General features: G+C 54.1%; 1 protein-coding gene across 1 annotated transcript in view; it reads left to right on the forward strand.

Moving 5' to 3' along the window:
* ADCY5 (adenylate cyclase 5) overlaps positions 1 to 25,147 on the forward strand; it is a gene marked incomplete at its 5' end in the record, with an annotated part of 173,459 nt that overhangs the window by 125,945 nt on the left and 22,367 nt on the right. Inside the window, 8 exons of the mRNA XM_027774223.1 lie at positions 1,709 to 1,836; positions 3,917 to 4,075; positions 5,126 to 5,267; positions 7,534 to 7,674; positions 11,792 to 11,814; positions 12,571 to 12,712; positions 14,535 to 14,632; positions 18,088 to 18,175. Of these exons, the coding sequence (XP_027630024.1) occupies positions 1,709 to 1,836; positions 3,917 to 4,075; positions 5,126 to 5,267; positions 7,534 to 7,674; positions 11,792 to 11,814; positions 12,571 to 12,712; positions 14,535 to 14,632; positions 18,088 to 18,175 (921 nt within the window). The remainder of the gene's footprint in view (positions 1 to 1,708; positions 1,837 to 3,916; positions 4,076 to 5,125; positions 5,268 to 7,533; positions 7,675 to 11,791; positions 11,815 to 12,570; positions 12,713 to 14,534; positions 14,633 to 18,087; positions 18,176 to 25,147) is intronic.

The following is a 25,147-nucleotide window of genomic DNA, read 5'->3' on the forward strand; positions in this document are numbered from 1 at the left end:
TTCCTGCTGTCCTCTGGCAGACTGGGTCCCACAGAGCCGCTTTGCTGATGGGGGTTGAGCAAAGCGATACTGGACTGAGCTGGAATCCCCAGCTGGCCTGCAGGCAGCCAGGTGCTTCCACAGAGAAGATTCTTCAACACTTGGGATGGTCCACAGTAACGCCACAGCAGAGATGAGGGCGACTTGCATACTGTGGTAGAGACTGAGAGACTAGAGGGCATAAACGCAGTGAAAATAGTTTTGGATGCTAGAGACTGTGGAAGGAGGGCGGGAGAGGGGAAGAATGTAGGAAGGGAAATTAGGGGGGAAAATAGAGAAGTAAGACATTCGTGGGACACAGAAATGGTTTATTACCTGTGGATGATGACATGTATAGTATTCTCACCTGGACTGGTCTGAGGTGTTTTTCCTGTTGGGTAAATTCTCTCTACCAGCTAAATAATGTATAGCGATTGAATGTATAAAATAGTAATGATAAAATAAAGAAGGGGGAGAAAGACATGAGGGATGACATGTTCATTCATTCGGTTCCTATTTATATTTCTGTCATCCTTTCCCAAAGGCGGGGTCCTGGGTCTCGTAGGGTCCTCGTATGTAGTGGCTGTGTTACTCCCTTTCCACCAACATGTGGACACACTCCCTTGCCTGCATGGGATACCAGAGAGGCTGGTGCCAGTCAAGGCCGGTGCCAGGGCTTGAGGGCACTAAAGGGTGAACCCCACACTCCCTGGTGGGTTTGAGTGTGAGGTGTGAATGAGGTGAAGGGGCTCCTGCTTGGTGCTTGGGCATTAGATTGGGCCTCAAATTAGTCTAGGCCATGTAGGCACTTGGGTCTTAGCATCTCAGCTTCCTGAAGTAACTTTGGGGAGCCAGATCTGGACAGCTCATATGGTTAATGACATTCCTTCTCAATCCCGACTGTAGGTGACCCTGCACCCCCATCGCTCTGCAGCAGCTGGGGGCAGGCACTTCGGCTCTTGGTCTCAGTGCTTATATGCTTGCCGGTTTAGCAAAGCCCTCTTTTGATCAAAATCTCAGACAAGTGAGGGTCAGGTGTGCTTTCAGTTGAAGCTCATTTCTGCTTGCTTCACCTTTTTGTAGCAGAGTCTTAGGCCAGAGTCCACATGTGCCCCAGGGCCATGAAGTGGAGCTGGGACACTCCATTCAGCCTGGACCTGCCCTAAGCTTGACCACTGGGCCACATCTGACTGCTGGCCCCATGGGCTGAGTGGGCCCATGCCCGGGGGGTCAGGGATGTTCCTACTGAGTAAAACCATGTACGTCCACCCGCCTGAGCACCCGCACCGTCCGCAGACCATGGGCAGATTCTGTGAGCCCCAGGCAAGGCTGCCCTACTTCCTTAGCCTGTGGGCCACTGAATTCTTGGACCTCACCAGTGGCCCACTGAAAGTGAGCCACTAAGCCTGGGAGCTGGAATCTCTCTCTGAGGACTGCCCAGCTGTCACCACCCCCTCTCTGAGGACAGCTCAGCTGTCACCACCCCCCCCTCCCCATCCTTCCCCGCCCCTCCCCCATGTGTCCTGATAGCCTTCCCAGGACCTTGCAGAGTTTTAGCACTGGGTCCGTGCATGCTGCCCTAAAAGGCAAGTTATTCCAGGCATGGGGTGAATCTGTTTGCTTACCATTTCTTTACCTCCCACTTCTCTTTCCTGCTATTTTTAATTTTAAAAATTAATTTGCTTTCCAGGAGAATCACTGTTTACGTATTAAGATCCTGGGGGACTGTTATTACTGTGTCTCGGGGCTGCCTGAAGCCAGGGCTGACCACGCCCACTGCTGCGTGGAGATGGGCATGGACATGATCGAGGCCATCTCGTAAGTGCTCACCTCTGGAGGACTGGCCACAGCCCAAGTGACCGGCCACCTGGCTAGGCTGATGCAGGCAGGATAGTCGGGGGAGAGAAGGGGGAGACCATTTCCCAGAGTCCACTCACCCAAGCCAAAGGGTTGATGTGCACCTCCAGACTCGCTTCTCCAGCCTGGCAAGTCTTCCCAGAAGATGCACGTGGGGAGGGAGGGCTTGCAGAACTCAGGCCAGCAGGTGTGCACTCCCCTCCCATGACAGGAGGAACCAGCAGTTGTGGCTCTGCCCTGTGTCCTGTGAGGACCTTGTGTGTTCCCACAAACACCAGCCCCATGTAGAACCTCTTGGCTCCACTTCTTCTTAAAAGGACGGTTTGGCGTCACAGGGCCAATGACGCCCCAGAGTTATGAGTCATTTAGCAGGTGGGTTCAAACACAGGTGTTCCCATGTCGAGACACGTTCTTCCTGTGAGTAGCAGCCAAAGGCTCTTTGGCGGGTTCTGGGTCAGTGCTGGCCATGGAAGGAGCCCTGGTTATTGAATCGAACATGGATCCACAGTGTATTGCAGTCCAGGGAGGTCAGAGATGTGTCCAGGTTCCATAACTTTGGGCTTTAGAGCAGCCTGGGCAGGGGCAGAGGAGGACACAAGCAGCAAGGTCAGAGTGGCAGCCAGGAAGGCAACGCCATTGGTTCTGCCTAGGCCCATTCAGTGGTACTCCCCAAGGGCCCCACGTGCCTGGGCTAGACAGTTGCTCGAGTCTGTTGAGAGCGAGAGGCCGGGACTCCCATTGCCCTGAGAGCAGGCATGTTGTGTGGACACTGCCTGGTAAGGGAAGGCAAACTACTGGAGGAGGCCCAGAGGCATAGCTGACCGCACTGGGGGGTCGAGAGCATTTTCAAGAAGGAGGTGGAGATACGCCAGAGGCACAGGATGGGACAGCATCAGTCCAACAGGTGGAAGGGCATTGTGGATGAGAGGACCGCTCAGCAGAGGCACTTGCCCGGTTAGCCCGGGATGGGAGGGATGAGGGATGGCATTGCTCTTCCCTGCAGTGCCTGTCTGCCTCTCTGAGGGGGCAAGGTGAGTGCTGGCCATGCCCACCAGCCAAGGCAGGCTGTATCCCCGCAGTGGCTGAGCGAGCTCATAGCCAGGGTCAGGGAGAGTCCAGGTCCCTAAAAAGTGCAGGCTGTATACATCCACCCACTCCCCCACACCCAGGCACCCTCTTCTGCAGACCATGGACAGGTGGTTGGGAGCCCCAGACACATGCTTGGAGGTGTACAGCCTTCTTCCCTGTCTAGCTCCCCCCACTCCCCAGCGTGAGAGGTTATAAGTAAGCACAGAGGAGAGGGCCAGCCTGTCTGCTGGGGACGCTGGGCACACCATGCACGTGGCGGGGACTAGAGCCATCCTCTAGGGCAGGGAGCACCCCTAGTCCCTGCACTGTGCAGACGCCCCTTCTCTGTCCAGCAGCCTTGCCTGCTCCATCCCCAAGTTGGTGTGTAGGGGGGGGTGGGTAGTCAGCAGGAGCCATAGCTGACTTTCCAGCAGGCGGGAGCGGTGCAGGGGTTCTGGGCAGCCTGACGCTCTCTCCCGAGCAGCACGTGTGTCCTCCCTGATCCTGCTAATGTGAGGGAAGCAGCAATGTGGATGAATACAATAAACAATCATCCCAAAGCCATTTCTGTCTCGCAAGAGTAGCATATGCCTGGGTTTGGAGTGGCCATTGCTTCCCTGCTGGGTGCACGTCCACACAAAAATGCATTTCTTTTTCCCTGAACACAGTCTGACTGTGGACAGTGAAGGCCAGAGGACCCTCATAGAGGGGAGGCCTCCGCCCCGCTTGTGATGTGAGGTGCCACGCCACCTTGTGGCCAAGCCATGAAACTGCACCTGAGCACCAACCCCTGCCCCAGCACCAGCAGCTGGCCCCAGTCACCTTCAGGTTGGGCTGTCGCCACTCTGCTGGGCTGGACTGGAGAGAAATGCCTCTTTACCCCTGCACCTCCTGATGCCCCCACCCTCCAGCCTCACCCCGCTGTGTGTCTGGCCCCTGACCCTCTCCCAGCCTTACCCTGCTCCATCCCCAGGTTGGTCCGGGAGGTGACAGGGGTGAACGTGAACATGCGCGTGGGAATTCACAGCGGGCGAGTACACTGCGGTGTCCTTGGTCTCAGGAAGTGGCAGTTCGACGTCTGGTCTAACGACGTCACACTGGCCAACCACATGGAGGCCGGCGGCAAAGCAGGGTGAGTGAGGGTCATGGGTGGCACAGGGCCCAGACCTCGCTTCCCACTTGAACCCGCTTCCCACTTGAGCCCGCACAGGGTCCTGGGGAGATGGGGCTGGGTGGGCAGGACCAGGTGGCAGGGATCTTGGGGGCTGGGCGGACAGGACCAGGTGGCGGGGATCTCGGGGTGGGGGGGCTGAGTGGACAGGACCAAGCAGCAGGGATCTTGGGGGCTGGGTGAGCAGGACAAGGGGGCAGGCATCTCGGGCTGGGTGAGCAGGACAAGGGGGCAGGCATCTCAGGGACTGGGTGAGCAGGACAAGGGGGCAGGCATCTCAGGGGCTGGGCAGGCAGGACCAGGCGGCAGGCATCTTGAGGGCCACTCACAGCACACCAGAGCGAGCTGTGGGGACTGTCATCTCCACCTCACTGGGTCTTCACCCAGGAGATGCCTATACAAAAGGAAGTGGCTGGAGAGGGATGAGAGGCAAAGCAGAGTTCTAGAAGAGAGGGGTGCCTCGGCTATAGCCAGGGTAGCCAGGACACAGGGTGGCAAAAGGAGAGCCAGCCTGGACAGCTGGGTGGGATCAGGATAGGCGAGGAGGGGAGCTGTGGGCGGAAGACCCAGGGGTGGGATGCATCACATTCCAGGACTGGAAGCAGAGCAGCCGGGCTTCTGGGGCCACTAGGAGCACCACACCTATGTTAAGAAGCGTTGCAAGGTGGGGATTCGGACTCATCCATGGTCAGCAGGAGCCATAGCTGGCTTCCAAGCAGGTGGGAGCTGAGCTGTGTGCAGGGTCATGACGCTGAAGCCAGGTTCTGGGCAGCCTGATGTCCCATCGAGCTAAGAGGTCGGGTGTGAGATCGTAGCTTGCTACAGGCAGGGGTGGGGAGGAGGCCGACGGGGGCCACCTTGGTAATGAGGGAGGGATACAGTATGAGGTTGGGGTTCACATTTGAGCCAGAGTTGGGGCCTTGGGATTTGGAGTGTGATTGAATCCGGGTCTCAGGCTGGTTCCGTGTGGGAGCTGGAGGTCTGAGTTCTCATTTGCCCTCCCACCTGCAGACGCATCCACATCACCAAGGCCACACTCAACTACCTGAACGGCGACTACGAGGTGGAGCCCGGCTGCGGGGGTGAGCGCAACGCCTACCTCAAGGAGCACAGCATTGAGACCTTCCTCATCCTGCGCTGCACCCAGAAGCGGGTGTGTGGGCAGGGGGCTGGGGGGCTTAGGGGCCAGGGGGCCAGGGGACTGAGAGGCTCCAGTCTTTTGGGGAGGAGCATTTTCCACTACCACTTCCTTCTCTTCCTTGAGTAAAGCCATGAGTTCCTTATGGGCTTGTGGTTCTTGCATCTTAGCAAGGACATGGGAGTTAGAGAGGCCTTGCAAGGACTGATGGTGCAGAGGGAGTATTTTGTATGTGGGGTGCATGTGCGTGCCTGCCCCAAATCCAGACAGGACGGAGACAAGGAGAGGGAATTGCAGCGTGACCATGCTCCATCGGGAGGTGCTTTCTCTCTTCCTGTCTCTGTTTGGTGAGCGCACACCTTCTGGCTATTGCAGAAGTAAACAAAACAAAAAGGGATGTTTTCGTTTCACTTCTGTTGCAAAAATGCTGCATCCTCAAATTGATTAGCAGCAGCGTATCAAAAGGCCCCAAGCAGAGGTGAAGTACCAAGGGAGCCTGCGTGCCACATGTTTTACCCCTCCTCTCTCTTACTAGTGTGTGTGTGTGTGTGTGTGTATATCTCTGTAAATAATCTGCTTGTACCTGTATATCTGTTTCTCGGACCTCTGTGTTTTCCCATTTCACTTTCTAGTGTCTTCTTCTTCCTTTGTCTCATCCCACACTTGCCAAAGTTTAAAACTGAATTATTAGCAGCCTTCAGTGTTCTATTTTTAATAGTGTCATGTTCCATGTTCTTAATTTTTAAAGCGAACAAAGAGCCCATTTTATCTCTCTCCCTAAATTAAACTGCCTTTTACGCCTGAGTCTTCCCACTGAATGTGTCTGTCGGTCAGTGCCTTGTAGTAGAGAAAAGCTTCCGCCTTTTTTGTCCTAAGAAGTTAGACTCCAGACAACACTGTGAGCCAAGTTCAGTGGTAGATGACAGCAAAAGTGAGTCTTTAAAGAGAGGCAGGGCTGTTCGGGCAGGTGCCCACCCCCAGAGCAGCGTCGGAGGGCACTCCATCCTGCACACCCCAGGGGTGAGTCCTGGCTGCAGGGTTCTGGGCAGAAGCTGCGTCAGACTCCTCTGCGGACACTGGTAAGGACAGGAGGATGCAGGGCCTTTGGGGAGAGCACCTCGTGGCTGGAATGGCACCGTCATTGTAAACGCTCGCTCCTTATCTGGCTAAAGTGTAAATGAACTGAGGCCCTGCCTGGCCCTGTTCCCGCATCCCTCCTTTTGGTCCCTGATTCACAAGGCTCCGGCCCGCCTTCTTGCCCTGAGTTCTCTGGGTCTGGGTTCCTCCAGCTTGACAGGTGGTCCAGAAAGGATGAAGGATGAAATGCAAACAGACAGAGAGAGTGATAGTGCCCCCACCCCAGCAGTGTTCACTGAGCTGGCTGAGTGCTCCCCGACCTGTCTGCTGAGGGAGGGAGTCGGGGGGCCACCCCTGGGCCTCTCAGCCTCCATCTCTTGTGCACATTTAGATGGACAGACTGGGAAGCGGGGAGCTGCTGGCCTGCTGGAGCTCTCCGAGTCTCTGCATTGGTCCGCCGTGCCAGCGCTTGGGCCTCAGCCTTTCAGTGGCCCAGACCTGTGCGGAAGCTGCCTTCTGGGCAGCAGGGGCCTGTCCTCCCACCCTCTCTGCTCCAAGCAGCCTGTTTTGGAGAAGTCGAGTGGGGTAGAAGTAGGTCTCCTGTTCCTCTGTCACCCTTGGCATCTTCAGACCCAACTCTGCCTACCCTTGAACTCTGGGTGGAGCTTTCCCTGCTCTGAGCCCCCATGTCCCAGTGACCACAGCCTGCGAGGGGCCAAGTTGGGGGGGTTGGGAGTGAGCTGCCTGCTGTCCAGGAGACCAGAGGGGAGGCTTAGCCCCTGGGGTGGGAGAGAAGAGGAGCACATGCCAGCAGCCAGGGCCGTCAGCCTAGGCCACTGGGGAAGGAGGACATGAGTGAGCATCAGTTTTAAGAGGCCCGGCGTGGAATCCGTGGTCAGACTCGCTGGGAGAATTTGTTTAAACGAAAGGGCAGAAGTTCCTAGGTCCTTTGCTTTCTCAGAGGCCAGCTCCCATCACCCGCTGCTGTTCCCAGCAGGGCCGACTAGGGCTGGCAGAGAGTTCCAAGGGCTGGGGGGAGCTCTAGCAGCTTGGCGGCCCTCTGGGCTGCAGGGTTGTGCAGAGCAGAGAGGGCAGCTGCCTTAGCCGGTTCCCAGGACCACGTGCCCTGATGGAGCGAGAGCGACCGCTCGGGCTCTCCAAACGGCCCCGCCCACAGGCTGACATGTCTCTGCCACTATCCCAGAAAGAAGAGAAGGCCATGATCGCCAAGATGAACCGCCAGAGGACCAACTCCATTGGGCACAACCCACCACCCTGGGGCGCCGAGCGCCCCTTCTACAACCACCTGGGCGGCAACCAGGTGTCAAAGGAGATGAAGCGCATGGTGAGTGGCGGTGGGTGTGTGGGCCGTGGGGCTCAGGGCCGGGCCAGGCCCCTTGGGCTGACAGTGGGGATCTGAGAGCCACAGGAGGAAATGAAGCTGGATTCACCCCCACTTTGGACTAGGGACCAAAGCGCCTGACTGCTGGACCTGGGCGCTCTCTGGCTTTGGGGCAGAGCAGTGACGCTTTTCCTTCCCGTCCTTTGGGCGGAGGGTGCTGGTGCAGGCTGGAACGGCCCCTCCAGCTAGACTGAGTCCAGGCAGAGCCTCCGGCCATCTCCTGTGTCTGGTGAAGCTCCGGGGCGCTGAGTGGGCCCAGCTTGCCAGAGCCCCTTCCAGCACCCACTGCCTCCCCAGGCCATCGACACCCTATCTTTTGGCTTGGTTGCTCAGAAAAATCACAGTGCTTTCTGGCAAGTTCCAGGGGATGGTCCCCTTTGCCCTGCGTGCTGAGAAACACCCCCTGCTAGCACCAGCCTGTCAGTGGGAGCAGGTAGGCCACGGTGGGTGTCACCTCACCTCAGCGGACCCTTCCTGCCTCGGGGTGGACGCCCCCGCTACACATGCCAGGGACAGGTTCAGGATGTGCTGTCTGAGCTCTGCAGCGGGGAGGGGAGGGTGGGGAGAAGGGGAAGGAGGGCAGAAGCCAAGTGAGCGGTGGCCTCTGCTGCCTGGACACCCTGCTCCGCTCAAGGGCACCTGGTTCCCAGGTGGAAACGGCATGCACTGAGGGCTGCTGAGGAGGGGCGGTGCCAGGATGTGTGCGGCCGCCTCTGAATAAGGTCGGTCGTGCTGGTACCAGGATCTCCACGTTGGGGTCTGCAGATCAGACTAAGTTCAAGCGGCAGCAGAAGAGATTCGAGACAGGCCCCGTGGGAACCCAGCCGAGGCAGCAGACAGACCCAGCACTGCTCCTGGCTCGCCAGCACACACAGGTGTCACAGACTTAAGGAATCCGCACAGGAGCAAAGGGCCTTGAGTCAGCTCTGGTAAAGCTGCGGCTCCGGGCACCCTCGTGTTCTGAGGGAGCAGAGTGGGGGAAGTCTATCCTTGCCCAGGGCTTGGCCTGGGACCGCCACAGACCTGGTCAGTGCCTCCAAGGGCCCTGCCACCACTGTCCCTCCCCAAAGCAAAGCACAGTGGGCCGACCCTTCCTGTCATCGCCATGGCCCTTTACCCATCTGCTGTAGACTCAGTACCCCCATGACAGGATGGGGGAAGAACGACAGCAGGACAAACAGAGGGAGCTCTCATCCAGGAGGAAGGGGAGAGAAGAGTGAGGGAGCAGGACAGAAGGAAAGAGGGAAAAAAGGATGAGAGGGAGGAGGAGACGCTGGAGAGTAGGGGAGACGGAGAAGGGGAAGGAGAGGGGGGCAACCTCAGGCTTAGTGGTATGTGCTGCTAAGACTCTGTACTCCACAGCCTGGGACCACATGGGGGGCGTGGGTTCGATTCCTGGTCCAACCTAGAGGCTGGGTGCAGAGGCATGCGGCTGTAATCCCAGTGACTCAGGGAGGCCGAGGCAAGAGGGTCACGAACTCAAGGCTGGCCATAGCAACGAGGGAGACCCTGTCTAAAAAGGAGATGGCCTTGGTGGTGCACCCCGCAGGGAGGCTGAGGCAGGAGGAATGCAATCGTGAGGTCCTAAATGGGAAAGAGAGAGAGAGAGAGAAGGAGCAAGGAGGAAAAGGCTGGGGGTAATTTGCTTTCTCTGTTTAAAACCCTCGGAGTTATCTTTCAGTGCTGTGTGGTGTGAGCTGCATGCATCGCTAGTTATTTTGGAGTCTTAACGGAGGAAGTTTGGGCTAGACGTGCCGGTTTGCTGGCTTTGAATCATTGTTAGGGCAGGAACACTGGACGGATGAGCAGTAGGGGCTGTGCCCAGGGAAGGGACAGTCTGGGAAGCCGGAGGCTGGGGAAGGTTCCTCTGAGGGGTTACTGGCTTTGCCCACGGAGCAAGGAGAGTGTGGGAACAGGGTGCACTGGCTCTGCAGCAGCCTCTGGGAGAAGAGGACCCCACTCTGGCTGGGTGCTGCGTCCCCAGGGGCTGATACCAAAGCGCAGCCACCTTCCCCACCGGTGTCTGAAGGCTTGGGATGCTGTGCAGGTCGTGGGCATTGGTGTGAAACTTGCCCGAGATCTTGAGAACGATAGGCAAAAAGAGCTTCTACCCAACTTGCCAGCACTCCGTGAGTTAAAAAAGAAAAAAACAGTCCACTGAAGACGGGTCGGTAGGAATTGCATGAAGTGGTGACAGAGAGTTGGAGAGGTGCTAACTCTACAGTTGTTTTCTTTTCGATCTTTTCCCAGATTTTACCTCGGCATCAAATGTAGTGGGGGCCGCGCCGGCTTCTGCTTAGGCTCGAGTGTGACAAGGTCGTCACGGGGATTTAGTAACGAAAGGCTGGCAGTGGAAGCATTGGGCTGGGGCTCCCCCAGGCACACACAGGACGGGGCGTGTCCATGGGAGGTGGGAGTGCTAGCAGGCTGGAAGAGGTCAAGGGTCATTGACCAGTAAGCAGATGGTGGGATTCAGCCCAGTCTTCTGGACCATGTGGCTGATAGCCCAACTCTAGTTTAGGGACCAAGGCATTTTGTCACCTGTTACCCATCACCACCCTGACCTGCCACTGCGCTCACCACAGCAACACACCGTCCATGTGGTTAGAACAGACCTGGCCTCCTGCTCAGCATAGGAGAAAGAAGGGCCCCAGCCCCAGCCGGCAGGTGACCAAGGGAGCATCGGGAAGGTCAGACACAGGCTTACTACACCCAGTTCAGGCTGTTTTTGAGCCACAGACCAGCATACGTGTGATGCAGCTCGCTTGTTCTCAGTTCCGTAGGAAAATCCAGCACTCTGCTGCCTGGCAGGTCCTGAGAGCCTCAGGCTGGGCCTGCAGCCCGAAGGGAGCGCTCCCTTGAGTCATACCCTCCCCTCGGGCTGAGGGCCAGATGGTGAAGTGGGACCGGTTTGCAGCCTGGTGATTCTCAGAGGACCAGGAGACGTTTCAGCTTGCCTGGGTGGGCGACTGCCAGGCCATCCTGGGCTGGGTACAGCCTAGGAGGAGCTCAGAGCCCCCAACTGGTCACTGGGATGTGCCCCTAGAGGCTGCAGAGGCTGCTGGGAGCCCTCAGCTGGGAGGGAGAAGAGAGACAGCTCCTGGAGGGTGAGTGGCCCCATGTCTGGTTCAGCACCTGGCAGCCTGGCTTCTGGAGAAGGGCCCTCTCTCTGTTTTTCCAAACCATATCCTCAGTGGGGATGGAGAGGTGTGTTCATGTGGGTTACTGGGTAGACCAGCAGCAGATGCCGAAGTCCCTTGTCCAGCAGAGGTCTCCAAGCTGGCCACAGGGACAAGCGGTGGTCTTCTTTCCTCATCCTGGTCACCGGAGTGTTTTCTCCAACCACGCATCCTGGGCTGCTCACTGCCTCCTCCATGATTCCGCCTCCTCCCACCGTAGGGAACGCTCCATTCAGCCACAGCTGGTCCAACCCTGCTGTGTGCTGCTCCTTCTGTGGAATCTGTAGATTAACCCGACAGGACTCTGAACTGAACTCCCAGAAGGGGCCCTGTGGAATGAACGGCAGGTATCTGACCTCCTGAGTCCCTCACCGACTCTGGCCTTGCAAGAATACCAAAAAGTTGCTAGGAGCTAGAGTTTGTTTGAAGTGTGACATCTGTGAACTCTCGCACATTTGAAGAGTGTGCTCTGTGAGGGGGGTGAGTGTGCAGGGGTGTGTGTGCAGGGTCTGAGCCGCTCAGCCCTTCTTCCTGCCATCTGAGTAAGTGGCAGAATTGCCAGGGGATGCTCTGAGCCCAGGGCCCAGGAGGAGGGGGAGAGGCTCCGGAACTGCGGGAGGAGCTGAGTGCAGGGCCAGGAAGAGCGCAGGCGTGTGAATTTTGCCTGAGGATAGAACGAAGTCTCTGTGCCTCCCTCGCATCCCACGCAGACCCTGTCCCTGAGAGCCACGTGAAGGAAGGTCGAAAAAAAGCACTGAGCCACGATCCGTCTGGCCACACCATTCCGGAGGCTGTCTCGAGGGAGGGAGGTGCAGCCTTCTCACAGCCTCTGTTTTCAGTTCTCCCTCTTCTCATAGTCCTCCTTCTCTCTCTCTCTTTAGGGTTTTGAAGACCCCAAGGACAAGTGAGTAATATGCCTTCCGTATTTCCCCTCCCTCGGCTGGCCTTGTCGTCTAGTTTCCCATGCGCCATAGAAAACGATCCCACACAGTCTTTGCTGACAGTCGGTGAAGCCCACCTTAGCTGGCAGGTGGTCAGCAGCGCCCTCCATAGCGGCCAGGACACCCAGGAGCCCAGACCACCCTGCAGGAGGGCCGGGCCTCTGCACTGCCCATCATATCTCCAACACACACACATGCGCACTCACACACAATCACACATGCATGCGTGCACACACATAACACACACATGCCCATGCACACACGCATGCATGTGGCTCTGTTAGGAGAAGGCACCTGCACCAACCACACCTACCCCTGAGGGAATGCCCTCCCTCCCTCCCCCTCTACATTTCCCAGTTCTCAGGACTGTCAGAAATCCCACCCTAGGACTTCGGGTTTTTAAGTTCAGCACCCAAAGGTCATGAAACCTGCTTTCTCAGAGTGCCCTGAGCCTGCTTCAGGAAACCAGGTGGACTACAGGTCCCAGAGCAGAGATCTCACCTTCATTTCGGGCTAGGAGAATGAGGGTACAGCCAGAGAACAGAGAGCAGAGACCAGTAAGGGGAAACAGTGGGCTTCCAGAGCAATGCACATTGTCTGAGGCTTGGGCAGTTTCCGCATGTCAGTCAGTTTAGGGCTTCTGACCAACCTGTCTCACCCCACCACCCCCACCACCCCACGAGGGCAGATCCGGCCCTCTGCAGCACCCCTGGGGTCAGCTGGTTTTCTGTCTGTTTCCCCGAGGATGAAGTGGATGAGTTTCTGGGCCGGGCCATCGATGCCAGGAGCATTGACAGGCTGCGATCTGAGCACGTCCGCAAATTCCTCCTGACCTTCAGGGAGCCTGACTTAGAGAAGAAGGTACGGCACCCTGTGGGAGGAGGCCTCGGCAGAACCAGGGCTAGGCGCAGGGCTGGGCCTAGGGCTGCCCCCACCTCTGTCTCTAGCAGCAGGGCAAGCGAGTCTTCTTCTTGTTGCTGTTTTCCCCAGCTCTCGCTGCACTACCCAGGGGGCGGTGGGGGTTCTAAAGAGATTTCCTTGGTTCGGGGAACTTTTTTTAAAAGACTTACTTATTTAATTTTATTTATCATTGTTATTATTTTTTAGTATGTGATAGGGCTCGTGTCTCTCTTACCAGAGAGAAAGAGAAAGAGAGAGAGAGAGAGAGAGGGAAAGTGAGAAAGCAAGCTGCCAAGTCCAAGATTTGAACTTCTGTCTCCCATGTGGGGAGTTCAGCGACTTAACCACCACACTGTCTGCTGGCCCCTGGTTGAGGGATTTTAACCTCTCTGTGCATCAGTTTCTTTATATGGAAAACAGAGATATTTAACACACCTACCTCATGGGATCATAATGAGGATGAAATGGTTCATACATGTAAAAACGTGTAAATTATTGGGTTGTCGGAAAAGTCATGACATATTTTTGTATGCAAAAATGCCTCATGATTTTTCTGATGACCCCACATATAAAATGGTAGCTGGCACGTAGTGGGTGCTCAATAAAAGTTGCTGTTGTGGTGTCATTATCATTGTCCGAGAACATCTGGCTGCTCTTGGCACACTAGAAACTAAAACCCTTAAGGTTTTCTGTTTGTTTGTTTGTTTGGAGAGGTTTTCGCTATAGGGCATGTGTGCTCATCAGAAAGACAGAGAGAGAGAGACAGAAAGCGAGAAATCACCCCCCGGGGGGGATGGTCACGCCTCAATCCCTTCTCCTCCATTCTCCTCTCGGGATCTTGGGCACGCACACACACGCGCCCTGTGTGAGTTTTAAGCCACCGGGTCTGGGACACGAACCACAGTTGACTACATGGGAGTCCAGCGACACAGCCATTATGCCAACTGCTGGTCCCAAACTCAAGCCCTTAAGGTTTGAGGGACAATCATGATCTCTCTGCCACCCTAAACTGAGAATGAGAACGCCAAAGCTCTGAGAGGTGGAGTGACCAGACCTAGGCTTCTCAGTGAAGCAGTGATGCAGCCAGAAGCAGACCCTGGTCCAGGTGGTCGCCTTTGCACCCCACCTCGGGGTCTCCCCAGTGTTCAGTTAAAAGGGGCTCATGTGAACTCATGTCTGCCTTGACTGAGGCCAACCTAATTAGTGGAGTGAAACCCAGAAAGGGAAATGGCTGTGTTTACCGCAGCAAAGGGACTGACCCGTGTGCCCCTCCCCTGGGCGACCATGCCAGCGCCAGCCTCTATTTGTGCTCCTGGCTGGTGTCATAGGAGGAGCCGGGGCTGGGAGGTGGGACCTTGGATGTGACTTTGGACAATTCAGGGAACCTCTGGAGCCCCAGCTTGCAGGACTCCGACATGGACATAGCGGCAGTCTGGTGCCCACTTCTCGGGGCTATGGTGAGGATGACAGGGTGCCTGTGGCCCCCTCCCCCCCATGCTCCTTCGCATCCATCTGGTGCCCATAACTTCCAGCCACAATCATTACAAGTCACTCCGATAAGACGTTTCCAGCCTGACGCTGTTGCAAGTCCCCCTCAACTCCCCACGGGCACCTCCTCATGGTGAGGTGGACTGCTATCTTGTACGCCTCGCCTAGCTCTGGTTCTCGCGTGTTCCCTGTCCTGGGAGTGGGCACACCGGTCATCAGCCCGCGGCTGCCCCAGGGGTGTCTGGGGTTGGCCGACCCAGTGCTCCCGCCATCTCACCTGCCCACCTCCTCTCAGTACTCCAAGCAGGTGGATGACCGATTCGGTGCCTACGTGGCGTGTGCCTCGCTCGTCTTCCTCTTCATCTGCTTTGTCCAGATCACCATCGTGCCCCAGTAAGTACCCCGCCCCTTTGGGCTTCGTGCTCTGGCAGCAGGGCTCCCAGGGAGGGAGGGTGTGTCGCTTAGAAGAGCAAAGAAGGGAGTTTGGGCTAAACTGTTGAGGAAGAGAAGTTTCAGATGTGTGCTCAGTGGGGCAAGGAAGCCAGGGCTCTGACCTCCCCAGGTCGGGGGTGATGATGTGCATGTCCCAGGGTGAAATTCTCCCCACTGGGCACTGCTCAACCGCACAGAGGGCTGCTCTGCACTCCTCTCTCATCTTAGCCCATTTATTTAACCCACACCACCACCGCCTGACTGAATCACCCTGAGTCTCCACCAGCTGGTTCCTGTGTGCCCTTTGGTTCTTGCAAAAAAAAAAAAAAAATCAATACATCTTCAAAAGATGAAGGTTTTCCATTACTCTGGATAGTTCAAATAATGGATTTCAGGTTCTGAAGCCTTTTCACAAAGAGGCACTCTGGAACTCTTCTGAGGGCCAACTAGGTGGCAGAGAGCCTGTGGCTTCCGTGGGGACCACTGTGAAGTGGGTAGTGGGCTTTTAGAAATGAAGTGTGTGTTAAATAGTCACTCACATTAGATCATGCCTAGGAGAGAGTCGTGATGCCTTATGTCTCTGTGTGTGCGTGCACGCCATGCACACAAAGGTGTGTGTGCATACGTGTACATACATCGGTGTGTTTCACTTACTAGGCACTCATTCAAACGAACAGAAAAATCAATTCATATAGTCAAGACCCAACACCTAGATACAGCGATCGTTAGTATTTTGTAATACTGTAAAATGTGGGGCCGACAAGTGGCTTGGTGGTTGAGGTGCTGGACTCTCACATGGCAGACCACCATTCAAGTCTGGGACTTGGTGAGTTGCTTTCTCACTTGCCTATTCTCTCTCTCTGTCTCTTTATGGTCAAATTAAAAATAATAAGAAGAAATAAATTAAATGAATAAATATTTTTAAAAATATAAAATTAAAAAAATCATTGTTTTCTGATTTTTCTTTTACTTATTTTCCTTTTTATTTTTATTTTTAATTTTTAGTTTTTGCTATGGGGCCTGTGTCCTCGCCTGAGAAAGAGACACAGAGAGAGAGAGAGTGAGAAATCACCCCCCAAGTGGGGATGGCCATGCCACAATCCCTTCTCTCCAGGTTTTCTGTCAGGATTTTGGGCACACACATGTATGTGCACAGCATAATTTTGAAGCTGCAGGGTCTGAGACTCAAACCATGCAGGCAGCCATGTGGGATCTAGCACCTTAACCTCCATGCCACCTGCTAGGAGCAGGTGACTTTTTAAGCTAAATTTTAGAAATAAGGACATTTGGCCCCGAAAGTGTCATTATACACTTATTTTAAGGACATTTTCCTTTTAAACCACTATACCATACACCAAGCTGACATTAATTCCCTGCCGTCATTTCATTCCCAGCCCATATTCAGATTTCCAGAATTATTCCCCAAAATGTTTTCTACTCCGTGTATTCAGAGCTAGGATCTACTTTGACCCACTAGTTACGTTTGGTTATTTCTCGTAATTCTTGCTTAATCTAAAAATTCCCCACACCCAACACTTGCCATTTTTCTTTTGGAAATGATTGTACTTACGGAAGCAGCACAGAAAGTTTCTCTGTACCTTGTATCCAGTTGCCCCGATGTTGACAGCTTACATGACACAGTACAGTGATGAAAACCAGGAGTGAACATGACCCACACCTCTGGCCTTTAACCCCAACTCCTAAGCCCTAACCCTGGCCCAGGAACTCAACTCTGGAATGATAGCATTAACTAATCCACAGACCTTATTCCTGCAGTGTCAGTTCCCACCCGCCCCCATTCCGGATCCCCCATTGCATCTCGTTATTGTCTCTAGTCTCCTCCAAGCTGTGGTGGTCTCTCGACCCTTGCCTGTCTTTCATTAACTTGGCACTTTTGACGAGTACTGGCCAGTTCGCTTGTAGGATGTTTCAGGTTGAGCATGTCTGACATTTCCGCACGATGAGATTGTGGTTGTGCGTTTTGAGAAGACTCCTGCCGAAGGGACGATGTGTCCCTCTTCTGTATTAGGAAGTGCGTCTTAGGAGGCCTAGTGTGGAAAGGTGCCTCTTACATTGCATCATCTGTGACTGTGTGAGGGCACAGGCAGAAAGCAGACGCTGCCCGCTGGCTCCACCTGGTTATATAGCTCAGCCCGCCGCCTGGTGCACCGAGGCTGTGCAGGGCGGGCGGGGTGTGGGGTTGCCGTCAGGCCTCATTTATCTGTATCGACACAAAGCCACAGGAATCACTCAGCAGTGTAGGCTTAGGTCCCCTTGTACCTCGCAGTCCCCTGAGCGTGAAGGCATAGTCCTGCCTTTTCCTGCTTTTGTCCCTGCAGCGTGGCTTGGGCTGGGGCCTCCTAATCACCTGCCCTGGCTGCAGCTGCAAGTGGCCAAGGCATTGACAGAGGTCAATTCTCTAGCTGCCTCCTCTCCAGGGAGGCTTAAAAGCCATCCTAAGGTCTTTCTTTTTCTTGGATGAGAATTCTTTTCCCTGTTCCATTTGTTGGAGGCAGCTGAATGCTGGCTTCTGTGGAGGCCTGGAACAAAGACGCAGCTTGAATCCTCCCTGGAGGTGTTCACCTGCCTTTTCATGTCCTCCACTGACTTCTAACCAGTTCACAGTGCCTGGCCCCTCCAGGACACTCTTCCTCCCTTGAAAGGCTGCCTGGCGATGTGTTGGGGTGGTGGGAGGTGCTGTTCCTTGGCCAGCCCTGCCCTGGGAGGGCCTGTGGGAGGGTCCAGATGGAGAGTGACTTGCTGCTATTCTGTCTGAGGGCTCCCGCCCGTGGTGGCTGTCTAGCTCACCTGTGATCTGCCTCTGGAAGGCGGGCAGAGGGAGAGCCTGTGTCTTCCTCCTTGAACTGGCAGGGACTAGAGCAGAAATGGGGCAGGATGTTTGTAGTCCTGGCAGTGGGGAGAGGACAGGGTGTGCTCTGCCCTTCTGAGGAGACGTAGCCCGTTTCTCAGAGCGGCTGCCTGGGCTGCTGACAAATGCATTTCAGTAAGTGAAGGCCATTTATCAACTCAGTGTTCAGCCTGCAGTTATTTATCAAGCCCTGAGTGACAGCTTGGAGGGAATTAACCAGCTGATTTTTAAAAATGGGTTCCTCTAAGCTAAAGGGAGCAAATTCTTGGATAACTAAACTGGGCAAAATACTGACCAAGTTTCACCAGCTCTATTCAGCTCCCCTAGGAAGTGAGAGGGTGAAAGGGCGGGAGGCAGGCCACGGGAGGGGCAGGCTGCTGACTCCTCTGCAAGGCCGGTCGGCAGAAAAGATGAGCAGTGGGTTCTAGAAGAGGGGGACTTGAAGGGCCCTGGCTCTCAGGAGCTGAGCAGATGGGCACTGGGGTCCCATGGCCTGCCTGCTGGGCAGCCCACAGCTGGACGGGCCCTCCGTCCCTGCCTTCTCCAGCTCCGTGTTCATGCTGAGTGTCTATCTGACCTGCTTCCTGCTGCTGGCCCTGGTGGTGTCCGTGTCTGTCATCTACTCCTGCGTGAAGGTGAGTCCGGGGGCCCCAAGTCCCAGCTGCCTTCCTTCTGTTCTTCCCACCCCGCTGGCAGGGATCCCTTTCGGGAGCCTGAGCACCGTGCTCGGCACGGAGCCTGCATGGTGCCGGGCCACAGCGCTCGGTTCGCATCACGGCAGGCTGGACTGGAAGCAGGCGTTTGGCAGGGGGAGCCTGATTCCTGCAGGCTCTTTCAGTAGCCCTGGCAAATGCATCTTTGCAACAGAGATGCTGTTGCTGCAGCCTCCGTCCTTCCCCTCTGTGTGAGGTGGGATGAAGGAATGGCACCTAGACAAGCCGGAACAGAGTTGTGGTCAGGAAACACTTGCTGAAGGTGAGTGTGGGAGAGATCTCTCTGGACACCCCTTCACATGCCATGTGCCCCGGAATTTCCCCAGGGACCTCAAGAATTAGGACTTTCAAGCTACCCATCATATTGCTGAGGAGCGAGGCCAGAGTGGCTCCGTGTGTGGACAAGGCCCCAGGCTGGCTGACGCCGGCAGTGTGTCCAGGATCTGAACCTGCGCCCTGCTCTGCGCTTTCCTCCCATGGCTTCTCTGAGGGCCTACGGTGCCCTGCCCAGGCCGTGTCCATTCTGGTCTGCTGGAGAAATCACCCAGGCTCCCGTTGGCCTTGCCAGCCAAGCCTTTGCCCTGCTTCCTTCTCCAGTGGTTTAAGAATTCCCTGCCTGAGGCTGGGGCCAGCAGGTGACATAGTGGCTAAAGCACTGGACTCCCACGTGGCCAACCACAGTTCAAGTCCTGAACCTGGTAGTTTGCCTTTTCCCTCTCTCACTCTGATAAGCTCTTATGTCCTATAGCAAATTAAATAATAAATTAAACAATAAATAATAAAATTAAATCATTCTTTTAAAAAAATAGTCATTGCCTACTAGGGGCAGCCCAGCCCCCAGAATGTATTCTGTCGCTAGGGCAGGTCCGCATTCTCTTCGGCATCTGCTGAGCTTCTCTCTGCTCCTGCCCTTCCCTGATACTGTCTAGGGGCTAAACCCCTGGGGACTGTGGCGACCAGGCTCTGCTCTCACTTCCTCACGCTCTGCAGAGAGGCCACTCTCTCCTTTGAGATGGATTAGACCTAGCTCACCTCAAAGATCCAAACAGGGTCCTTCATTAGTCTGTCACTGCTTGGTCACCTCAGGGTCTTGGTGAGGTCGTCAGAACTGGAAGGGACTGTGGGAATCATCCGGTGTGGCTCAGCCCCTAGCCCCTGGCCCCAGCCAGTATGGAGGTGGACGCCCAGAAGAGGGCCAGGGTTGGCCAGAGTCACTCGGTGACCAAGTGTGTGCCCGGCCAGTGCTGTGATGCCTCACAGGGTTAACTCCGGTTCCCTGCCTGTCCACAGTGCTCCTTCCATGAGCCCACAGCTCCCTCCTGCTCCATTCAGTGCCCTTCTGTCTTCTGGCCTTGCTGCTGCCGAGTGTCCCCACCTCAGCCCGCTTTGTTCCTAGTGGTCAGTTTTACTTTCTCATCCCATGGCTATAGAAGGATACCACAGCTCACAATAGCCAAGGTGGAAACAACCCGAGCATCCATCTACAGGCGAATGGACCGATCAAATATGATATGTAACTGCAGCTGAGTATTATTCAGCCATAAAAAGGAATGCTGCAGGGACCAGCAGTTAGCGTAATGGCTATGTCCCTGAACTCCCACATAGTCAACCATGGTTCGAGCCCCAGACCTGGTGGCTTAAATTCACACCGGGCGCATGTGCGTGCGTGCCCAAGATCCAAAGAGGAGAATGGAGAAGGGGTTGCGGCGTGGCCATCCCCACTGGGGGTGATTTCTCGCTTTCTGTCTCTCTGTCTCTGTCTTTCTGGTGAGCACACGCGCCCTATAGCAAAAACCTCTACAAAAAAAAAATGCTGCAACATGGATGAACCTTAAACATTATGCTAATTGAAAGAAGCCAGACACAGAAGGTCACATATCTGTGATTCCACTACGACAAAATGTCTAGGGACCAGCAGATGGCATAATGGTTACGTTCCTGGACTCGCATGTGGTTGACCATGGTTCGCATCTCAGTCCGGTGGTTTAAACTCATGCCAGGCGCCTGTGCGTGCGTGCATGCCTGCCTAAGATCCTGAGAGGAGAATGAAGGAGAAGGGATTGCGGTGTGGCCATCCCCGCCAGGGGCTGATCTCTCACTTTCTGTCTTTCTGTGTCTCCTGTGGGCGCTTGAGCCCTAAAACAAAAATCTCTTAAAAAAAAAAAAAAAAAAAAAAAAAAAGCAGTCTAGCATAGGCGGAGTCTTAGAGACAGAAAGCAGATTAGCAGTTCCCCGCAGCTGGCAGGGTCATTGCTTCAGAGGCTTAGAGTTCGCGTTTGCAGTGATGAAAGGCTTTTAGAACCACGCAGCAATGCTGGTTGCGCAGCGTTGTGAATGTACAATGCCAAGGGGTGGTGCGCTGCCGAACGCTATGTATTTACATATAGTTACATTCCATTATATATTTTACTACAACAACAAAAAAGTCATAGCCTTAAAAAAGAAATAGTATATGCAAAATGGCCTCGGGAAAGATTTTTTTAAAACATTTATTTATTTTTTTGTCATGATTCTCAAGCCGCCCAGTCCAGGACTGGAGCTGTGGTTGACCATGTGGGAATCCAACACCTTAACACTGTATCTCCTGATGACCCCAAAAGTATTTTTTGATGAATCCCAAAAGTATAGTTCTTTTTAAAATTAAGCTCTTAACTGAGGCGAAGTCCCTCAGGTCCCTGAGTGCAGCCCCTTCCCTGTTCTGCCAGCTCTGGCTGTTCTACCCCGGCCTGAAGTTTCCTCTCTTCGTCCCCAGAAGCAGCCGAGGCCTGGATCTGTCAGTGCCTGCCCATTTGCCGTCACCACCCAGGGTGAAAGAGGGCAGCCTTGCCTTTTCCCACTCTCATCTGGGCTCCTCGTTACTGTGGCTCAGAGCACAGTCCTGTTCAGAGCCCAGACTCTCCTTCCGGTAGTGCAGCTAGGCGTGGTGGGAGTCTGCAGCCACGTGGCTGTGTGTGTGTTGTGTGCATGAAGTCACCTCGTCCTCCAGGTGGCTGGTTCCCTCTTGGTCTATATCCCACCAACCCCCTGGACCCGATGTCTGGGCTCCCGGGCTCTGTGTGCCTACGTAGCCACCCAGAGGACTAACTGTCCTCTCCTGACCCTGACTGCGCTCAGTCTCACTCCCCGCCTCCTGGCCCACAGCGTCAGACCCTGGGTCTTCCTGTGCACCTGGTACCCTCGCCTGCCAGGGGTCTTCTCTTCTGTGAGGACTTCGGGATTCCCGCACTCGGCTTTCCACCACCGTGCTGAGGGCGTGCCTTGTTCATAGGCAGAGGGTGTGCTGCTGCCTGTTCACGGGGGCTGGAGAACTCTTCATTCTGGAGGCATATTGCAGGTTCCTCCCATGGCTTCCCAGCCAGGTGGCCCAACGTCCAGGTCCCAGCCAGCTGTGCCATGTTGAGATGTGCTTCCTGAGCTTCGACAGTGGCTTTCTTAAGATTCATTTTGTACATGAGGAAACTGAAGCTCAGAGAGGTTAGGCAGGTGGGCGGGTAAGGTCTGGGACCTGGGAAGTGGTTACAACTGTGATACAAACCCAGGGGGCCGTCACCTTCAGGGCCCATAGACATCCTCTCCAGGACCCTGCCTTTGCTAATATGTGCAGCTGACCCCTGAAAGTCCCCAGTCTGAGCCTTCCCACTGCCGTACGTGACCTCTGAGGTTCTTATATCCTTTTTCCCCATATTCCCGTACTACTTCTTTTACTATTAGCTCCTTCTACGAGAAGCTGCTTTTTACAACTTTTTGCTGTCCAATTTCATCACCTTCTTTCACCTCTGCAGTGTCTTGGCCCCACATCAGAGATGGGGAACCCAGGCCCCCCAGGGAGTTGATCAATTTGCCTGGAGGCTCAGAAAGGCCAGCATCAAAAGTGCCCTCCGAACCCCACCCCAATCATGGTTTACGAATTTTGTCCGACTCCCATTTTTCGTGTTGCATTGATTTGAATTAGACTGGGCATGTACCTGTTCTGAACGTGTTTTTAATTGGCTCTCTTTTTGAGCTGTGATTATGCACAGGCGGTAAGTAATGCGTCGGTGCCGACAGTGTCCTGCCGTGGGAGACTGTCCAGGGTCTGCCCGTGCTGTGCTGTAGTCCTACCAAGGCTGTCCTCCGGGAGGTTTAAGATCCACACCAGGGTTAGGAAAGTTGGGATTTAAAGTCAACATACAGGTGAACTTTCTGATTACAGGAGAGGAGACACTCTTAACCGATAATAAGGCAGGATGTCAGATCTTCTGGAGACTTCTGTTATAAAAAGCAGCAGTTGCTAGACTCCTAAAAGCCAATAGCAGGACTTTTTTGAGTGAGAGAGATTTTTGTATAGGGCACATGGGGGGATGGCCACTCTGCAGTCCTTTCTCCTCCATTCTCCTCAGGATCTTGGGCATGTATGCACATGTGCTCAGCCTGAGTTTTAAGCTGCTGGGTTAGGGACTCGAACTGCATTCGACTACATGGAAGTCCAGCAACGTAACCATTATGCCAGCCACTGGTCCCTCAGCAGGACTTTTTAAAGGGTGTCAAGGGACGTCAGTTCAGAGCAAGCCAATGCAAAAAGGCCCAGCTAGTCATTAGAAGCTGGAGCCGCATCTAACACCAATTTCAGAGAAACAGACGAAAACCAGCCTGCGATTCCCCGACACTGGACGGCCCTGGTGAAGCTTCTGGCCCCACGTTCACCAGGAAGTCCACGTGCATATCCTGTGCCCCAACCACTCTTTTGGTTTTTAAAGTGCAATTGTCAGAGGGTGTGTGCACTGCCCGAAAGAGAGAGAGGGGGAGAAGGAGGAGACAGCATCCCTTAATGAGACGTGGTTATACTGCAATTCCTTAGCCATTTCTCCACCCTGTCAGGATTTTGGCCATGCGTGCACATGTGTCTGCATGTTTCTCAAGCCCTGAGACTGGGATTTGAACCATGGTTGGCCACATTGGCTCTAGCTTCTTTACCGACTATGCCATGGGGCCAACCCCAAACTGTCTTTTCTAAAGAAAGCGTGAGCACCTACCAATAATATTTGCCTAAATCACTCGTTGGCAGAATGAGGAAGGAAGCCCTGCAGTGGGCGGGGAAGGGGATCAGAACTAAAACCGTTTAAGTAATATGAGGCGGGAATGGGAAAATTTTAAGCAGCCAAAGATTAGAAACCATCTGGCATATACCATTTCAAGTGTAAGAACCTCATGCTCATGCCAAAACACTTTCATCAGCTGCGAACTGTGAAACCCAAATTCCTTTAATGAGAAACAAGGACTTTCATTCTTATTGGCAACATAGCTCTCTAAGATGCAAATATTGGGACCAGCAGATGGCATAGTGGTTACGTCACTGAACTCCCACACGGTCGACCATGGTTCAAGTCCCAGACCCAGAGACTTGAAACTCACGCCAAGCACGTGTATGTGCATGCTCAAAATCCCAAAGGGGGACTGAAAGGGAAGGGATTGCAGTATGGCCAACCTCCACAGGGGGTAGCTTCTCACTTTCTGTCTCTTCTGCCTCTCTGGCAAGTGCACACACCCTATGGCAAAAATCTCTCCAAATAAATAAATACAATGAAATAAAATGAAAATATTAAGTTGCTTTTCTATTGCATTTAATAGCTTGCAAAACGCTTTCAAATGTTGTCACGTTACTGAGTCTTCATAAACCACTCTGGAAGATAGATTATTGATGAGCAGGTAATAATGTCCCCAGAATCATGGCTAGTAAGATGCAAGTAGGATTTTTTTTAAAATAAAAGCCTTATTGTAAGGTAATTCACATATCATAAAATTTACCTTTATAAAGGAAGATGAGCTGGTAATTCACTAATTTTTAGTGTATTCACAAAGTCGTGCAGCTGTTACCACTGATTCCAGAATGCTCTCATCATTCCAGAAAGAAACCCTGGAGCCATTAGCAGTCACTGCATTTCCTGCTCACCCCAGCCCCTGGCCACCACTGCTCTACTGCCTTTCTCTGTGAATTTGTGTGTTCCACACCTATCATAAATAGAATCATGAAACGTGGCCTTTTGAGATGGGTTTCTTTCACTTAGCATAATAGTTTTCTGCTTTTAGGAGAGATTTTTGCTATAGGGCGTGTGCACTCATTTGAGAGAGAGAGAGAGACAGAGACATAGAAAGTGAGAAATCCTCCCCCCTACGGGGGATGGCATGCTGCAATCCCTTCTCCCCCAGTCTCTTCTTGGGATTTTGAGCATATATGCACACGCCCCTGGTGTGAATTTTACATCACCAGGGCAGTCGACTACGTGGGAGTCCAGTGACATAACCATTACACCATCTGCTGGTCTCTAGCATCATAGGGTGTTTTTGTTTATTAGTTAGTTTGTTTGTTTTTGTTTTTTTTTTGTTTTTTTTTTTTGGAGAGGTTTTTTTTCACTATAGGGTGCGTGCACTTGCCAGACAGACAGAGAGAGACATAGAGACAGAAAGCGAGAAATCACCCCCCAGGGGAGATGGTAACGCCACAATCCCTTCTCCTCCGTTCTCCTCTCGGGATCTTGGGCACGCACACACACGCGCCCGGCGTGAGTTTTAAGCCACCGGGTCCGGGACGCGAATCGCGGTCGACTACGTGGGAGTCCAGTGACATAGCCATTACGCTAACTGCTGGTTCCCGTTAGTTTTTTTAATTTAACTTTATTTATTTATTTATTTTGGAGAGGGTTTTGCTATAGGGCACGTGCACTCTCCAGAAAGACAGAGACAGACAGAAAGCAAGAAATCACCCCCCAGGTGGGATGACTACGCCGCAATCCCTTCTCCTCTATTCTCCTCTCGGGATCCTGGGCACGCGCACACACGTGCCCAGCATGAGTTTAAGCCACCAGGTCCAGGACTCGAACCGCAGTCGACTACATGGGAGTCTAGCAACACAGCCAT

The sequence above is a fragment of the Tupaia chinensis genome, unplaced genomic scaffold (assembly GCF_000334495.1).
Source record: "Tupaia chinensis unplaced genomic scaffold, TupChi_1.0 Scaffold000415_1, whole genome shotgun sequence".
Lineage (NCBI taxonomy): Eukaryota > Metazoa > Chordata > Mammalia > Scandentia > Tupaiidae > Tupaia > Tupaia belangeri.